At 41.1% G+C, this 16,779-nt stretch overlaps 1 protein-coding gene across 3 annotated transcripts in view; it reads right to left on the bottom strand.

Moving 5' to 3' along the window:
* Window positions 1–16,779, bottom strand: part of itsn1 (intersectin 1 (SH3 domain protein)) — a 204,789-nt gene that overhangs the window by 85,150 nt on the left and 102,860 nt on the right. For 2 of the 3 annotated variants that reach the window (XM_038801596.1, XM_038801593.1), the window contains exons 17-21: window positions 14,374–14,507; window positions 11,136–11,353; window positions 6,887–7,008; window positions 4,449–4,463; window positions 2,137–2,369 (exon numbers count right to left, since the gene is read on the bottom strand). In XM_038801596.1, coding sequence (XP_038657524.1) covers window positions 2,137–2,369; window positions 4,449–4,463; window positions 6,887–7,008; window positions 11,136–11,353; window positions 14,374–14,507 — 722 coding nt within the window. The remainder of the gene's footprint in view (window positions 1–2,136; window positions 2,370–4,448; window positions 4,464–6,886; window positions 7,009–11,135; window positions 11,354–14,373; window positions 14,508–16,779) is intronic. The other variant, XM_038801594.1, reaches the window with a different exon arrangement.

Genomic DNA, 16,779 nt, shown 5'->3' with positions numbered 1-16,779 from the left:
CAATTTAGCCCAGATGACCTAATCTTACCGATCGCTCTTTCTACTCCTGTGGCAGATCAGCACTCATCTTGTTCTCATGTGTCCATCCATGTCTTCGCTCTGTCATCTATTCCCCACAATAAGTTTGGAAGTGATGTCTGCAGCTTTATACCTAGCAACTTATTGTCTTCAGTGATTTCAAACTCCATCTCCCACTTCATTTTTTTTCCAATTAAGGGGCAATTTAGTGAGGCCAATCCACCTATCCTGCACAACTTTGGGTTGTGGGGAGAAACACACGCAAACACGGGGAGAATGTTCAAACTCCACACGGACGGTGACCCAGAGCCGGAATCGAACCTGGGACCTCGGTGCCATGAGGCAGCAATGCGCCACCGTGCTGCTCTCAAACTCCATCTCAACTCATCTCGCTCCCTCTCTGTTCATTGTTCTGCCATTCCTTAAACCCTTCCTCTGTATAAACTCTTCTACCTGAGGCGAAAGTCCCTTGACTGTGCCATCTCAAGTGGCCTCAACACTTCCATTTTCTTAATCACAGACAGGATCACCTCTAATCACTTCTGCATGTTTCCTGCCACCACATCATCATACCCTCAAATCTACAGGGCACAGATTTGAACGTTTATGACAGATAATTGGTTTAGCCATTCCATCATCAGATCTGGCTGAGCCACATCAAGCTCCATTTGACCTTGATCCACGGAATCTTTTCTTCACGACCAACCATCTCTTTAAACCCTTTCAACATCTCCATAAAAGTGAGAGCAGCACTTTGTTCCCAAGATTGAAACCATCCATTCAGCTGGTTCTGCTGCATCCAAACCATTCCCCACCAAACTAATCTTCGCTCACCCAGCCTTCAAATTTATAGCTCGGGGGGTTCCTTCTGAAGCAGTGACAATTAATTTACATTCACTGGGGCATTTTGCCAATACTACTATGCCCAAATGTACAGCAAAAAATAGGACAATTAATACCAGAGGGACAACGTTCCAAAGCTGTTTTATTTTATGAATGAAAATAAAGACCAATAACTTCAGCTTCACATGTGTGAAAATGTAAAGTTCATGTCCGGAGTTGGTCAAACCTCGACTGTATTGTTACCATCACATGATTATTTTGTGATAGTTAATTATTTTTAGTAATTTACCAGCTACTTGCTGGTTCAATCATAAACTTTTATTGCTGCACTGAAGATAGTTAAGTCAACAGCTATTTGAAGGGACTCCACTAAACAAGGTTGAAGTTTATAACGAGGCACGATTGCCTGTTCAGCTCATTATAGTAGGATGGAATATTGCCACTTTAGATTTAAGCATTGAATGTAAACCCATGGTTAAGACCTTAAATTTGACAATGTACTTTTTTCCTTTCAAAACATAGTTACCCATGTATATAAAAGTTCTGCAAGCATCTTTCGCATTTTTAAGGTAATAGAAATGCAGTATTTTTTGAAATAGCCAGAAGCAGGAAATGTACCTCGCAATTTAAACACCTCCTGAACCAAAAATAATTAATTGCTGACAATTTAGGACTTATTTGCACCACTTCCCCGCAGGATAGCTGAGCAGTGACCATGAAGGAAAATACCCAGTTAGCAGCTAAACACAAAAACATTTCAGATCCCTAACCACTCATCTCTCACAGCCTTCTTCAATGGGCTAAGTTAACAATGGGCTATTTGTTGTTTGGAACCATAACCCATCAAGATTTTGAAGAGGTGGCGGAAGGGGCTACCATCATTTCCAACGGCGTTACAAAATAAATAAACCTTAAAAGCCAAAAAATATTGTGCAAAGACTACAACAATATTTTTAGCTTTTAAAAAAGCTCAAGTGCCAACTAAAGCTCAGTGCTGTTGGATGTTAAACGATTGCTTTATTTGCACTTAACCATCTATGTACATCCATTTGAGGAAAAATGTGCCCGTCATATACCAAGATGTTGCAGCTGTAATTCAGCCCTTCCAGCTGCTACACCATTCAATATGATCATGGCAGATCCTCTATCTCAACACCATACTTCTCTCCCCATACCCTTTAACACCTTTACAGTCTAAAAATCTATTTCCTTATGAAATATATTAAATAATAGCAGTTATCTTAGAGAATAAAAAAACTGCACACTTGTACCTACGTTGAGCTAAAATCTGCCCAATTGGAGGACATTGCAGGCTCAGTCATTGGCTGTGCAACGCTTGCAGCCACCGTATGTGGAGCAATCTTCGCAGTAAGCTTCGTTCCTGGCTGCAAATTGGGTGGCACTTCACTCTCTGGAATCTTCTCTGCATAGTTAGCAGGAAACCATCCAGTTTTCCCTTTGAGTTCACCTCCAAGCCATCCTGGTTCTCCAGTCTGACTTTCGTCCACCTGGGAGAAAAACAATTTAACAGCTTTGAATTATGCCTCGAAAAGTACTCCTCAAAACATTACTAAGAGTGCCAAGAGAGCAGACTGGAGTTTTCCTTGGATGACCCCATGACTTTACCCATAATTGAAATTTAGTCTACTGCAGTCAATTCAAAACTGTTGCCTGTATTTTTGATTTGGAAACATGTATTTTAGGATTAGGTGTCTAATACTTGACAAATACTGCAGAGAGTCTATGCATAGGGTCACACTGGGAAACAAGTTTAGAAAGTACAAGCATAGACCATAAAAATGATCGATTGGAAAGAAGTAGCATTCATTATCCCCCAAGTGTCACAGTGAGAACATGGCTAAGCCTAGTAAAATTCATCTTATCTGGAACCAGTGCTTGTGAAACAATGTGTGCTACTGCTGGCAAAACAGCAATAACCACACTGAAATCACAAAAAAATTAAGTTTTAAAAAAGGTTTCTCAAAATTCTCATTTTCTAGTAATAAATCAAATTATTTCCCTATTAAGGATGGCAATGAGCACTTTTCCAAGAGCTACAACTTGTTCCCTGGTGTACCCTGAAAATCTACATGCCAACTTTGACATTTAGAAGTTACGATTGCATGCAGGATCAATACAAGAAAGGGATGGGGGAAGAATTCATAGATTTGGAAGAAGTGCAGTGTTAACAGATGGACTTCACAGACATGCACCAGTGAACACGACAATGCACCATTCCCATCATGTTAGCACCACAATTACTGAACACCATTCCCATCATCGAGGAATGAAATTTCCAGTTATTAAACAACCAAGTGCAAAATGAACACTTCACAATCATTTATTTCCAGAGATTAATTTGCTGAATCTAACTAGAAGTATCTGCCCATTTGTTAAAAAAAAATAATTTTAGGGCACCCAATTAACATCTTCCAATTAAGGGGCAATTTAGCATGGCCAATCCACCTATCCTGCACATCTTTGGATTGTGGGGTTGAAACCCACGCAAACACAGGGAGAATGTGCAAACTCAACACGGACAGTGACCCAGGATCTGGATCGAACCTGGGATCTCAGTGCCGTGAGGCAGCAGTGCTAACCACTGCACTACCTTGCTGCCCCGTATCTGCTCATTCTTATTGGAGTTTAACCCGAATTGCCCGATCCCGCTATTTCTAACATTTTTAAATGCAGTGGAGAAACAAAAGAGAAAGTGACTACTTTCCTCGTGAATCGTTTTCAGTTAACAATTGTGGCATTTCCACTGCACAAGTAAATGCCTAGCCTCTAGAATTATCATTAGTGCTAAATTCAAAAATGCTGTTGCAGATTCATTGGCTTGGGAAATACAATCAGATTTCAATCAACAACAAATACAAAAATAAAACAGAATTTCACCCTTTCCCTCAATAACACTCAAAATGGATGTGTGACTGGGCAACAATTATCTGCAAGATTACAGGGCTGCCTATTACATACACCCAATTTAGGGAATTACACCTCAGATACGGTATATGCGTTTGGCACACTCAGTATACTTGCGCAGTGCAAGCATTGTTACATGATTCTGGCATTCAGATGACGGAAAATAGATAATTGCGGCAGTAATCAAGAATTGACACGCATCAAAAGCATCAGCAATTCTTAGCATACAAACTTAAGCCATGAGGTGGAGATGCTGGCATTGGACTGGGGTGGGCACAGTAAGAAGTTTTACAACACCAGGTTAAAGTCCAACAGGTTTATTTGGAATCACTAGCTTTCGGAGCTCCTGAATGAGCAACGCTCCAAAAGCTAGTGGCTCCAAATACTCCTGTTGGACTTTAACCTGGCGTTGCAAGACTTCTTATCAAACTTAAGGACACTGACTTATAGTTTCACATTATAAAAAAAAAAGGATGGATAGAATTTCAGAATTCAAATACAAGTGATACAAATCTCAAACTTCAAGTCACAATAACAGATTTGATGAAGTCATGATAAACCAGTGCCCTTTGTCACATTATTTCACTATCCTTCTGCGAGAGGAAAATATGCAAGTATACGAAACAAATGGAACCCCCCGAATAATACTGCAGCTGACTTACCCATTCCCCTTTAACCTCCAACAGGAAAGCAAAAAAGATCAAAAAAAGGGCAGTAAAACAAAAAGTTACAAAATCTCATTAGCAATTTAAAGAAAAACAGGATCTCAAAATGCTCGCTTCAACTTGCGAAACTGGGGGTGGGGGTGCATGGATCTATTACAAGATAGGATTATCATAACTATCTGGCCCCTCTGGCTGTTTTATGATTATGATCGAAAAATGTACCCCAGAAAACAGAAAATACACAGAAGAGGTGGTAGTGAGGCATTTTTATAACTATAAGCGGTCACTTACATTAATTCAGGTGGCGGAAAACAACACAGAAATAGTGAATCCAAATGACTTTAAATGAAACTCATCATAGGACAAGTTGTGTGGAAGGCAAATTTAGGACGGAAGGAAGATCTTCATACGAAGCAGGGCGGTCAACACAGTGAATGGGTATCCAGGCAGTGGAAGTAAAGACACTGGAACCACTTCAGGAATGGATGCTCTGATGGGATGGGGAGAAAGCCAAATTACTTTCTCCATTCATATTTTTCACTTGAGTGTTTTGTTTTATAAATTTAGAGTCCCTAATTATTTTTTCCAATTAAGGGCCAATTTCACATGGCCAATTCACCGACCAAGGACATCTTTGGATTGTGGGGGTGAGTCCCACGCAGACATGGGGATAATGTGCAAACTCCAAACGGACAGTGACCCAGGATCAAACCTGGGACCTCATCGTCGTGAGGCAGCAGTGCAAACCACTGGGCCACCATGCCGCCAACTTGTGTGTGTTAATGCAGAATCTCCAGGATGGTGGTATACCCTAGCTTCAAATCAGGATTTTAAGAATAAATTTGGGTGATCATATAGGATTGAAGCTCTTACTTGTTTATCCTGAGTTGTAGAGATTTGCCCAAGTGAACAGCTTTGATGTAGGTACATAAGGCGCGATTCTCCCAGCCCTGCGACGGGCCGGAGAATCGCTGCAACCGCACCACGCCATCCAGACGAGTGATTCTCCGAGGAGCGGAGAATCGGCGCCATTTGCGCGGGCACGTTTGGCGTGGTGCCGGTCGCTGTAAGAGGCCAGGCTGCCGATTCTCCGGTCTGGATGGACCGAGCGGCCGCGTGGAAAAAGCAGAGTCCCGCCAGCGCTGTCCACACCTGGTCGCTGCCGGCGGGAACTCTGTGCGAAGGATCAGTGGCGGCCTGTGTGGGGGGGGCGGGCCCTCTGATGGGGTCTGGCCCGCATTCAGGGCACACGGATTGGTGGGCCGGCCTCTCCCTCTCCTCCCCCTACCCCCAGGCCTACTTTGTTGCGCGTCCAGCCCCAGAACCCCCCGTGCCATGTTGCGTTGGGCCGGCGCAGGTTGGTGCCGCCCCCAGTATGCACCAGGAAGTGAGGCTGGAGCAGCGTGAACCGTTGCAGTGCCGTGCTGGCCTCCTGTGGGGGCCAGAATCGCTAGTGCCCACACCCAAGAATCGTGCCCCTGTTTCTTAAAAAGCAATAAATTGAGATTAGCAGTTTAAACCGGTTATTACTTTTTGCACCTGTTAGAAGAAATGCTGGCAGCCAACACTTTAAATATTCCATTATCAATCTATACCACACAAGAGAAAGGCATCACTCCAAAATGGCCACTTCCTCTGCTGTAACCATTCCATAATTCTTTCCTGAAATGCATTAACTCAATTTGAACTGCTGAAGGGGGGCGGGGCTGGGGAAACAATCATGCTAGATGGAAATGAATTCAATTTTAAAAAAAGTATTCCTTGCTCCATTTAATTCTGATGGTGCATTTGCAGAGAGGACAAGTTTCTACTTCTTCAGAGTCCTGCAAGTTCATGTTTATATGCACCAAGATGAATTGGGCAAATCTTCTACCTGGCAGAAAGATAGGGTTCTTAACGTTTTCCTGCCCGAGAACTGCAAAATAAAATTTGCGCTATTTTTAATGATCTCTGCTGAATAAAGGTTATTTTTGTTAATTTTATTAAATACCTTGGAAATAGTTATTAAACCATTGGGAAATATTAGGCAACTTGCAGATGAATCGTGAATTACCACTGCAGAAATGTACAGAACTATGTAACATGTTAATTCAGGAAATTTCATGGATCTAAATACATCTGAGGACAACCCACTACTACAGGACTGAAACTTCGTTTCAGGACTTGTACGGCAAAATGAGCCTGTGGTGTTACAAAAATGTGTTTTCCTGGGCTGCTAATCACCCAATAGAAGAGCTTTAATCCAGCCACACTGTGCGACAAATTGTAGAACATTATCTGAAATAATTTATGAAGTATTTTCAACTTGCTTTGCACACTGCTTTTAAACTCTTAAGTGTGTCAGTTTAAAATTTGGGCTGTTCAGTCACATTTCCCATCTAAAACTGCTGCATATCTATAGCTGCCTCACGGAGAACAAGGTATAGAACACTTACCATTATGACATCCCCAGGATAAATAGTAACCTCGTCATGGCTCCGGGCTTCAAATGGATATAATGCTCTATAATATACAATCTTAACCCCATCTTGATCAGTATTTACAGAGGTAGGCTTTTCTGTTGAGGGGGGAGCGAGAAAGAGAAAATGAACGTTGTTTTCATCTTGCTTTAAAGGTTGAAGCTAAAACTTCATACAATTAAAAACATATGTTGCAGCAGGTAGACCTCTAAGAATTTGAAAACACGCTTTGTCTTTACAGTGACCAATAACCACAGCTGTAATAGTAGCCTGAACACATGCAGGGGTACTGCTGAAGGAATTCTACCAGTCAAATTGGGCACGACAAATTTTAGATATGAACTTCTTCCCATTGTAATCTGGGAGTTAAATTTACTTCAAAGTACCAAATCTGGAGACTAAACTGATCCAAATCTATTTCAAATGGGCCACTTCAGATTTAATTTAAATGTTTTGTTCTATTACAAAAGGCAATAATTTGCTTCTGCGGCTCCTGCACCACTACCTAAAGGGCACAACTCTCTAAAATATGCACTGCTGGCCATGGACCTCCACCTTTACCGATCAAGCCTGAAATAAAGATTTCACTGAGACAGATCTCTATCAACATTGTTGTTTTAAAATAAATTTAGAATACCCAATTAAGTTAGCGTGGCCAATCCACCCAATAACAAAATTAACCAATCCTTTTAAGAAGGTACAGCTGATGCAACATATCAATTTATTAGCTTCCATTCTATCTCTTAAAATAAGCAAGCACAATTTTAAAACCGTGACAATTAAAAAAGGGAACAGATTAGCAGAGAAAATGCAAGTATGGAAATATGTGTAAGCCACTGAACTTGCAGGGGGCCTTATTAATGATACCAGAAAACCAAACCAGAAAACATTGCAATGAAGATCAAGTAGACTACAATTCTGTGCAACTTCAATGTGCATCAAGAGGCTTAATTAGTATACAACCGACCAAGAGGTCCAGTCCTGAAGACGACAAAATGCCAGATGAAGCCTGCAACACCTGAAGGAACCATTAAGAGGACTAACTTACTTGAACTTATCTATCCTCAGCTAGGAGTAACCACCGCAGTCTTGGTGAATATGAAGTCTCATCCACCCTTCAGCATATGGTGTAATAATACCATCATAATGAATGGGGAAACTAGTGACAGATCAAAAAGAGTTCAAAACTGCCCATCCATGATATTGACAGGAGTAGAATTGAAAACCACCCTGTTTCATTTCCTGACTTAGTACAACCTTTGTTCCTCCATTGGGACAGTTTAATCGTGAGTTAATGGGAAGTGTAGAAAGACATGCCAGGTGCAGTAAAAGACACATCTTAGAATAATGGCATGCCAACTGATTGTTACAAAGGGCTACCTGCACGTTAAGAACCCAAAGCAGATGACGGGCAAAAACATAAGGAATCAGAGTAAAACTTTGTGAGCCCTCCTCTATCAGGTCAAAAATGGGAATGAACAATGATGCAACTGAGAGGGGCTCCATGAACATCCCCATACTTAACTATGACAGATCCCAGCATGAGAGTCCAAGAGACAAGGTTGAAAAATCTGAGCATTTCAGCTAAAAATGGCAGCTCAAAAATGGTGCCCAACATCATGGCTGTCAGAGTCCAGTCAATTTATTCACTCAATGCGACATGCAAAAACAGCTGGATCCACTGGCCACAGTGAGATCCAAGGGCTCAAAAAACATTCAGGTTGTGACTAGCTGCCCCACAAGATAAGCAACTGCACCAATGTGTACAAAACGTGAAGATTAGAAAGTTGGTGCCCTTTCTGTAGAAGGCAAGATAGATCCAGTCCAGCCAATTATCATCTTATCAGCCTCTTCTGATAGGAGTCATCAAGAGTACCATCAAATGACACCTGCCCAGAGGGTCGGCATGTGGTGCAGTGGTTAGCACTGGGACTGTGGCGCTGAAGACCCGGGTTCGAATCCTGGCCCTGGGTCACTGTCCGTGTGGAGTTTGCACATTCTCCCCATGTCTGCGTGGGTTTCAACCCCACAACCCAAAGACGTGCAGGTTAGGTAGATTGGCCACGCTAAATTGCCCCTTAATTGGAAAGAATGAATTGTGTACACTAAAATTTATTTTATTTTTTTTAAATGACACCTGCCCAGAAAACCTGCTCACTGCTGCATAATTAGTGTTCTGCTACAACACACATCCGATCTTGTCACAGGCTTTATCTTGGAATGGAATCATGGGTGAAAATCATGAATCTGCCCCAAGGATTCAATTGGTAAAATTTTAATACGTCAAGAAGCCAGAAAGTTCCACATTCACCTACAGGTGACTGTGTCAAGTGTCTTTGCATTCTCCACAACACTGCCAAAGAAAGGAAACCTCAGCAATTGCAAAACTGAAGGGACATAACACACTGTTGCCTGTAACCGGCAAGGTCTTCAGCACAGTACAGCGTTCCTCGTCAGATTGAAAGCAGAGGTAAATAGTACCTCTCACAAAGAACAGGCAGATTTCTGGGGTGACAGATCATGCAGCGAGCAGATTTTTACACTCAGGAACATCAAAACAGAGTGTAGAGTATCAGAAACTGCTTGCTCAAGTTTATTGCTTGCAAGGTGGCTTTCAATCGCATCCATTGGCAGTCATTCTGGTACACCATTAGAGTGTATGGCATCCCGGAAAAGTACATAAACATCTTCAAAGCCTGATCCCTCAACTCCAGCTGCTTCAAAACCAGCGCAGGTACAAAGGACTCCTTCAGTATTATCACAGGAGCGCAGCAAGACTACATACTACTTCTATTACTCTTGGTTTAATCATGAGAAAGGCAATGGTGAGTGCAGGCTCTGGCATCCTGTGGCAATACCACTGGTTGATGGACCTGGATTTTGCAGACAGCATCACCTTGCTGGTTGGGAACTTTCACATGCTCCAAGACATGACCACCAGTTTTGAGAGTAGCTGGTTCAAGGTTGGTCTTCACACCCGCTGCGAGAGAGCCAGCTGTGACGGCAGAAAGGCTTTCCCTCACTATCGGGCAACAGATCAAAGACAGTGACCATTTCAATCTCAGAAACAACATCGTCAGGGAGGGCCATCTATAGATCGACAGCCATACAGGAATTGGTAAAGCAGCATCAGTCTTCCAGCAACTTCACACAGTCTGGTCATCCACAGCAATTTCACGCAGTCTGGTCATCCAACACCATAAACACATGAAGCTATAGCTCTTCATGTACATAATCGTACCAACTGTAATATATTTTTTAAAATATAAATTTAGTATACCCAATTCATTTTTTTCCAATTTCGGGGAAATTTAGCGTGTTCAATCCACCTACCTTGCACATCTTTGGGTTGTGGGAGAATATGCAAACTCCACACGGACAGTGACCCAGAGCCGGGATCGAACCTGGGACCTCGGCGCCGTGAAGCTGCAGGACTAACCCACTGTGCCACCGTGCTGCCCCCAACTGTAATCTATGCCCATGAGACATGAAAACAAACAGCAAAAGTTGGACTCCTATCACCAGTGCTGCCTACACAAGATCTTGTGCATCACATGGAAAGACTTAATCAATGTAGAAGTGCTACAGAGAACAGGTCAAAAGCGCCTTCAGGACATCATGACCGGGATGACGAAAACTAACAGGACACATTTTTTGTCTCCCCGAGTAGCCAGTAGAAAAAATACCGCCAGATGAAAATAAGAGGACAGAACTGGACAAAGAAAACTTGCAAAATACATTTGAGGAGGACCTTCAAAAATCGGGACATCACCTGGGCTGGAGCAAAAGAAATTGCGATGGATCAAGACGAGTGGAGTCTTGCTGCCCGAAGTCTCACACTGAACCAAAGTAACTAAGCCTAAGTAAGTTGCATTACACTATCCAATTATTTCTGGGTTTCCTTTCTGTCAGAGTCCATAAGATACATTGACCACAGCACGTGTTTGAAAAAAACCCCTAAATTTGCCTTCAATTAGTTTGGACTTGTAACCCATGTCTCTCCTACTGTTCAAATTTAATTGGCTGCAGTTTTCTACATTTACCTTTTCCTTAAATGTTCACATCTCGCATAACTTTCAGATGATCATCTCTCTCATCATATTTCTATTAAATGTTTAAGGCCCAGGTTTCCCCATCCTCATGGCAGTGTAATCAACATTGCAAGGAGGGACAAAACGGATTTTGTTTTTTTTTTTAAATAAACTGTTAATTTGCCAGAGGTTACCTGGTGTTGGCCACGCACTCCGAGACTGCTCTTTTGATGGTTCTAGGTGCTTTTGAAACATTCTGTTCAATACTTCCTGCTTGCTTTTTTCCTCCGGTTCTCTCTTTTGGGAAGTTTCTTCCCGTCTTCGGTTTTCCTCTTCCTGGAGGTTTCTCAGTCGTTCTTCCTCATCTCTTTGAACTTGTTCCTGCCAAAGCTTATCACGTTCCTGGGCAGATCTAAAAACAAATGTTTAACTTAATTCTTCAGACTTTTGAAAGATACATCTTATAAATAGGGAAGTCGCCGGAGACGAATCTCAGTGTATCATTCTCACTTCAAAAGTCCAAACTCTTAAGACTTCTGGGAACAAGAAACAAAACTAACACCTAGGAAAATCACATTCATGAAAACAATTGAAATGCATGGCAAGTCAATGCCATTCATTATCCTGTTAGCCATTTTGAAAGCTAAAACTCATCCCTTGCACACAGGGCTGGATTGGTAACCTATGCTTTTCACAAGGGAAAACCCCTCTTGTCCCAATTGCATTCTTAAGTGATTCCTTCTCCTTACAATAAAAGTTAGTTCTTCAGTCTCCTATACTATCTAATCACAAGTGATCTTTCTTCCCCTTGTTTTTTTAAAATAAATTTAGAATACCCAATTCATATTTTCCAATTAAGGGGCAATTTAGCGTGGCCAATCCACCTACCCTGCACATCTTTGGTTTGTGGGGGCGAAACCCACGCAAAACGGGAGAATGTGAAAACTTCTAACGGACAGTGACCCAGAGTCGGGATCGAACCTGGGACCTCGGCGCCATGAGGCAGCAGTGCTAACCCACTGCGCCACCGTGCTGCCCTTCTTCCCCTTGTTAATCAATTTATTTTATTCGGGTAAATGGTTACACAGGAAATTGGTTGGTTGTCTTATAACGAGACAAATGTGCAGGATAAGGTGAACCCCCTGCCTCCAGTTTAGTGTGAAATTTCACATGTTGTTCAATGTTTCAGTGTCATTGCAGAACAAGTCAAAAAGCATCACCACTAGTGACAACAGAAATGAAAATATTAGGCTGGGCTAAGCAGTTGTAAATGGGTTATTTCAATTCACAATTGTGGGGGACCTTTCCTCTATCTTGCATGCATCACCCTTTGCTTTGTCTGCCCAGGAATGAACACTTCTGTTAAGCTGCTCCTAAAAAACAAATTAAGTGATAAACACATGGAAACCAATTAGAAAACGGCACTATACAAATACAGGGAGACACAAACTAGGAAACTCGCTTTAACCTACAAAGCCCTGTTTTAACTGCAGTGGTTGCTACTATTTTTGAAGTCTCAATATTTTGGCTACTGTATGGGCATGGGTACCCAAGATACCGTCAATGTTCCTCAAAGTTAGATTTCAATAATCTGAAGCTAATTCAACAAACTAATTACCTCTAATTTGTTAGTGCGCGCAACATGATGGGGATGGGAGGGAAATGACAGATGTCGAGTACCTCAACACCTGCCGGAGCAAAATTATCACCTCAATTTATTCTAGATCATATAACCAACTGATTCAAAATAGCTTGTTAAATTAAGCAAAGGTTGAGATTTAAATCAACCTGTTAAAATTGTGACGCATTATTGTAGTGTGACAAAGACTTTCCTCCAGTCATAAGTCAGTAAAGATTGTTAATTTAATATATTCATTGAGCAGAAGGACAGGATAAATCTATTTACAGATCATGGCTTATTGCACGAGTGCTTTATAACAGGGAGTGATGATAGAGACTATGACATCTGTTATTTTAAAAAGGGAAAAGTGGATAAACATTTAAAGCAGAGAAGATACAGGGCGATATGTTGGCAGGAAGATGAGAGGAATTCATTTTGGATTGTAACAAGAAGCAACACAAAGTATCCACCCCATCTCCATTAATATACCTTAAAATTCTATGATTTAAATAAATAATACTAATCAAAATCTTCTGAAGATTAATAACATTCGCTTATAGGCAAACTTTGCCATTATTTGATGATACCTAAACCATCTATTGAAGTTCAGTCTCTCTCGCAGGAGAGCTACGATGTTAATTCTCCTCTGCGTGTTCCTCCCTGACTGCAGATTCCCTTTCTCTGAGCTTTTAATATTGCTGCCTGCTCTTGGTTTGCTAAGTATGAAAAAGGAAACATTAGAATAGTAACTATATATATATATATATATATCCAAACAGATCTAAAAAAAAAAAGCAGCCTAATCAAATTACTTATTTTTTAAAAAATTGTCCAGCAACTTCAAGGACAAGAGAGCTGAAGCATCACCACCTACAGATCTGAGGGTGTCAGATTCCACACCTGGCCTGTACGGAGCTACCTGATATCAGTCAGGTCAGCAGATGGTTATTACAAATGACTTCAACAAGTTAAGACAATATTGAGGTAAAAACATCCCACTCCTGATTTGCATTCGTACATCAACATTTGTTGTGAAATCGGCAAGCGTGGAAGGAATCAGAAGTCTAAGCAACTTTTGTAAAAATGGTTCAAAAAGGAAAACAAACTAGAAATAAATAAATAGCAGGGAAAATAGGGATAACATTCTTCAAACCGTTAATTCATGACTAACACATTGCTACATAGCTAATAACGCTAAGTTAATTAAACTTGTCCATATAGATTAACCTTTTAAGCCTTAGGATCTTTCTAGCAAGTAACTGCTGTGGCCCTTCAAGGGCAATGTGGTACCTTGTCTAAGTGGCTGATATTAATGTAGAAACCTTGACATTGTTATTTTCTAGGCACGGAGGGAAGAGGGGAAAGAGGGAGAGCGTCTTGAGGTCCAACCAGGAATGACTGGTGTCTTTCTTTAAAACAAAAAGGACAATTCCTAAGCCATAATTGCATTACTTCGACTGACTCCATGCATTTCACCAATGAACATTTCTCTAATAGTACACAGATTATGCACACCTTCAAGACAAGTTCAACATGGATGATAGTCTGGAAACTAATGCATGGCTCACATCCTTCACTACAGAAGAGGCAGGGAAGGGGGCAGCAAGAAATACAGGAGGCAAAAGAGAACATAAACCCTCCACCCCCCTGGGTTTAAGAGATGAGGGATATGGTTAAAGGATAGCCGAAAAAAATAGCAGCAAAATCAGTTACTGATCTTGATAGCTAGCAATAAATGCCTCATCACCTTTGTGATGCTAATAATGCTTTCCAGAAGCTTGGAAACTACAAAGTGAATAAAATTGAAATACCTCTGGGCAGCTTCTTTCTCATATTGTCTTTCAAGTTCTGTTGTCCTCCGCTCTTGTTCCTTCAGCTTTTGCTTTTCAAGTTCGGCTTCCTTCTGTCGCTGCAATTGCTGTCGGCTATGAATTTCTCTCAGTTCCTACAAGAGGGCAAAGATGTGCAGCGTAAAGACATCATTTTTTAAAAATTAGAAAGTCAACCGTGAAGCACTCAACTGGAGATATCTCAAACACCTGCCTAAACAAGCCGATGAGTTGGGAAACAAAATTGGATCAAGATATTCTTTCTCAATTGCACTACTGCATTAACAGGCCACACCAGGTGACATACACAGTACCTTATCCCAATGGCATGAAAGAAAATATTGCAAAGTGTTAGTATAGTATGCATGAGCCCTAGGAGAAAAACAATACTTGTAATTAGATGCCAACTTTCTAAACTGAGGCAAGTCAACCGCCTGAAGCCAAGGTAAGAGTAGATTAAAAACATGGCTATTTGTACATTAGAAGTGGGTAATGGAATATACCGGTGACACAAGTTAAACAATCCAAATCCAAATGTTTGCAACTATATTGCCATCAGCAAAAGGATTGGTTTCCTACGGCCTCAACTTGGAGAATGTTATGGTTCAAATAGCCATGAGAACCATTGTGAAAGGATTGAAATCATGCAGTGAAACTTTTTAAGCAGAAGTGCCTTTGAAGGCAAAGAAAAGATAATAGCTTTTTAAAAAAAATGTTCTTGCTTAAAAATAATTTTGACAAATTCAAACGTTTAATGCATAAAAGCTATTTTTTAAATGTTGAAAATATTGAACGCATGCAGCACCAAAGGATTGCAAGTAGCATAAGCAAAGTGTGTAAGTATTTGAAACTGCAAAATGCCACTCCATTCGCTGCAATGGCCAATATACAAGCAACACATGTGCATACTTCAAACAAGGGAGCTGATAGTGCTATAGTTACTGAACAACATCATCACAGGAGGAACTTCTTTCAAACTTACAAAAAAAAACTGTAGGGGGCTGGGAAGTATGGAAGGAAGAAGAAAATATCAAGTGATTAAAGAGCAAACAATACAAGGTCAAACGATTTTCTTGCCAAAATTCCTCATACATTTCAAGTTCAACATTATACACATTCAAAAGAGGTTAATGCTCAAGAGTTCTTTTTTCTCCCCATTTTCTACATGCACTCCGCAATTCTTTTCCCACTTTCATAAAGCTGGAATGTTTTAATTTCCAAGGAGCTGTGCAGCAGAATAAAGACAAGGCCTGGTGTATGGTTCCACAAGGAGCAATGGAAATAAGCAGCCTTTCCGTCCTTAACAGTACTTGTTTACAGTTAATTGGACAGGTAGGCAAAATTCCCTGCCCTGTTTTCATGTTTCTTCACCCAACATCAACGGTTACAAATGACACTAGAAGGAAAATGCCAGATTGAGAGATTTCCTGTGACTTCGAGCCATAAATAAACTATCTACGTGGAGGGGGATTGTAGAGGGGCATTAAACACAATACTTCTTAATTGAAAAACTTGCCCTTTCCCTTTACGTTATGAACGATGATGGTACTCCTGATCATTCAACAGTGATGTCAAGTGCAGGAAATGCAAGCTTGAATGACAATTCAACAATTGGAACAAAATTAAAATTAATCCCTCTGAAATGCTTGCAAACTATGGTCACTGAAATGTGCAATAAATATCTTCTGAGGAATTGAATCTTTTCTGCCCTTCAGAAAATATGCTAGCTTTCTGGGAAAGACTGAAGGAAAATTTAGCTGATTTAGCTTTTTCCCCCCCCCAAATCCCCTAGTGTGGCCATTACAAATTCTCTCAAAAGTAGCTAGCTGAATTATCAGCGTATGGTGGAATTGTAATGAGGTTCCAAAATATCTTGGACCCGAAAAATATGGTTTACATTTTTTGATGCTACTTAATGTCCATCCTGAAGCTATTGTAAAAACTTAGAGAATGCTGCTGGATAGGAGCCTGGAAAGAAGCAAGATCTAGTGACTAAACTGCTGCATTGTCAGCAGATTAACCAACAAAGTTCGGGTGTTAGTGTCAGTGGTCTATCTAAGAAAGGACCAAGGAACAAAGGGCAAGAGTAAAGGCACAGTGAAGAGCACCTGATGAGGCAAAATCAATATAGTAGCTTAAAATGGCTTTCACTTCAACAGCACTTATGCACAGCCAATACATTTCTTTCATGTTTAGTTTATTAGAAGGCTATACCAATTCCTTTGTTCCAATTAAGGGGAAATTTAGCGTGGCCAATCCACCTATCCTGCATATCTTTGGGTTGTGAGGGTGAGACCCACGCAGACACGGGGAAAATGTACAAACGCCACATGGACAGTGACCCGGGGCCGGGATCAAACCAGAGTCCTCAGCACCGTGAGGCAGCAG

The sequence above is a fragment of the Scyliorhinus canicula genome, chromosome 7 (assembly GCF_902713615.1).
Source record: "Scyliorhinus canicula chromosome 7, sScyCan1.1, whole genome shotgun sequence".
Lineage (NCBI taxonomy): Eukaryota > Metazoa > Chordata > Chondrichthyes > Carcharhiniformes > Scyliorhinidae > Scyliorhinus > Scyliorhinus canicula.
This window is presented reverse-complemented; position numbering and strand designations above follow the sequence as displayed.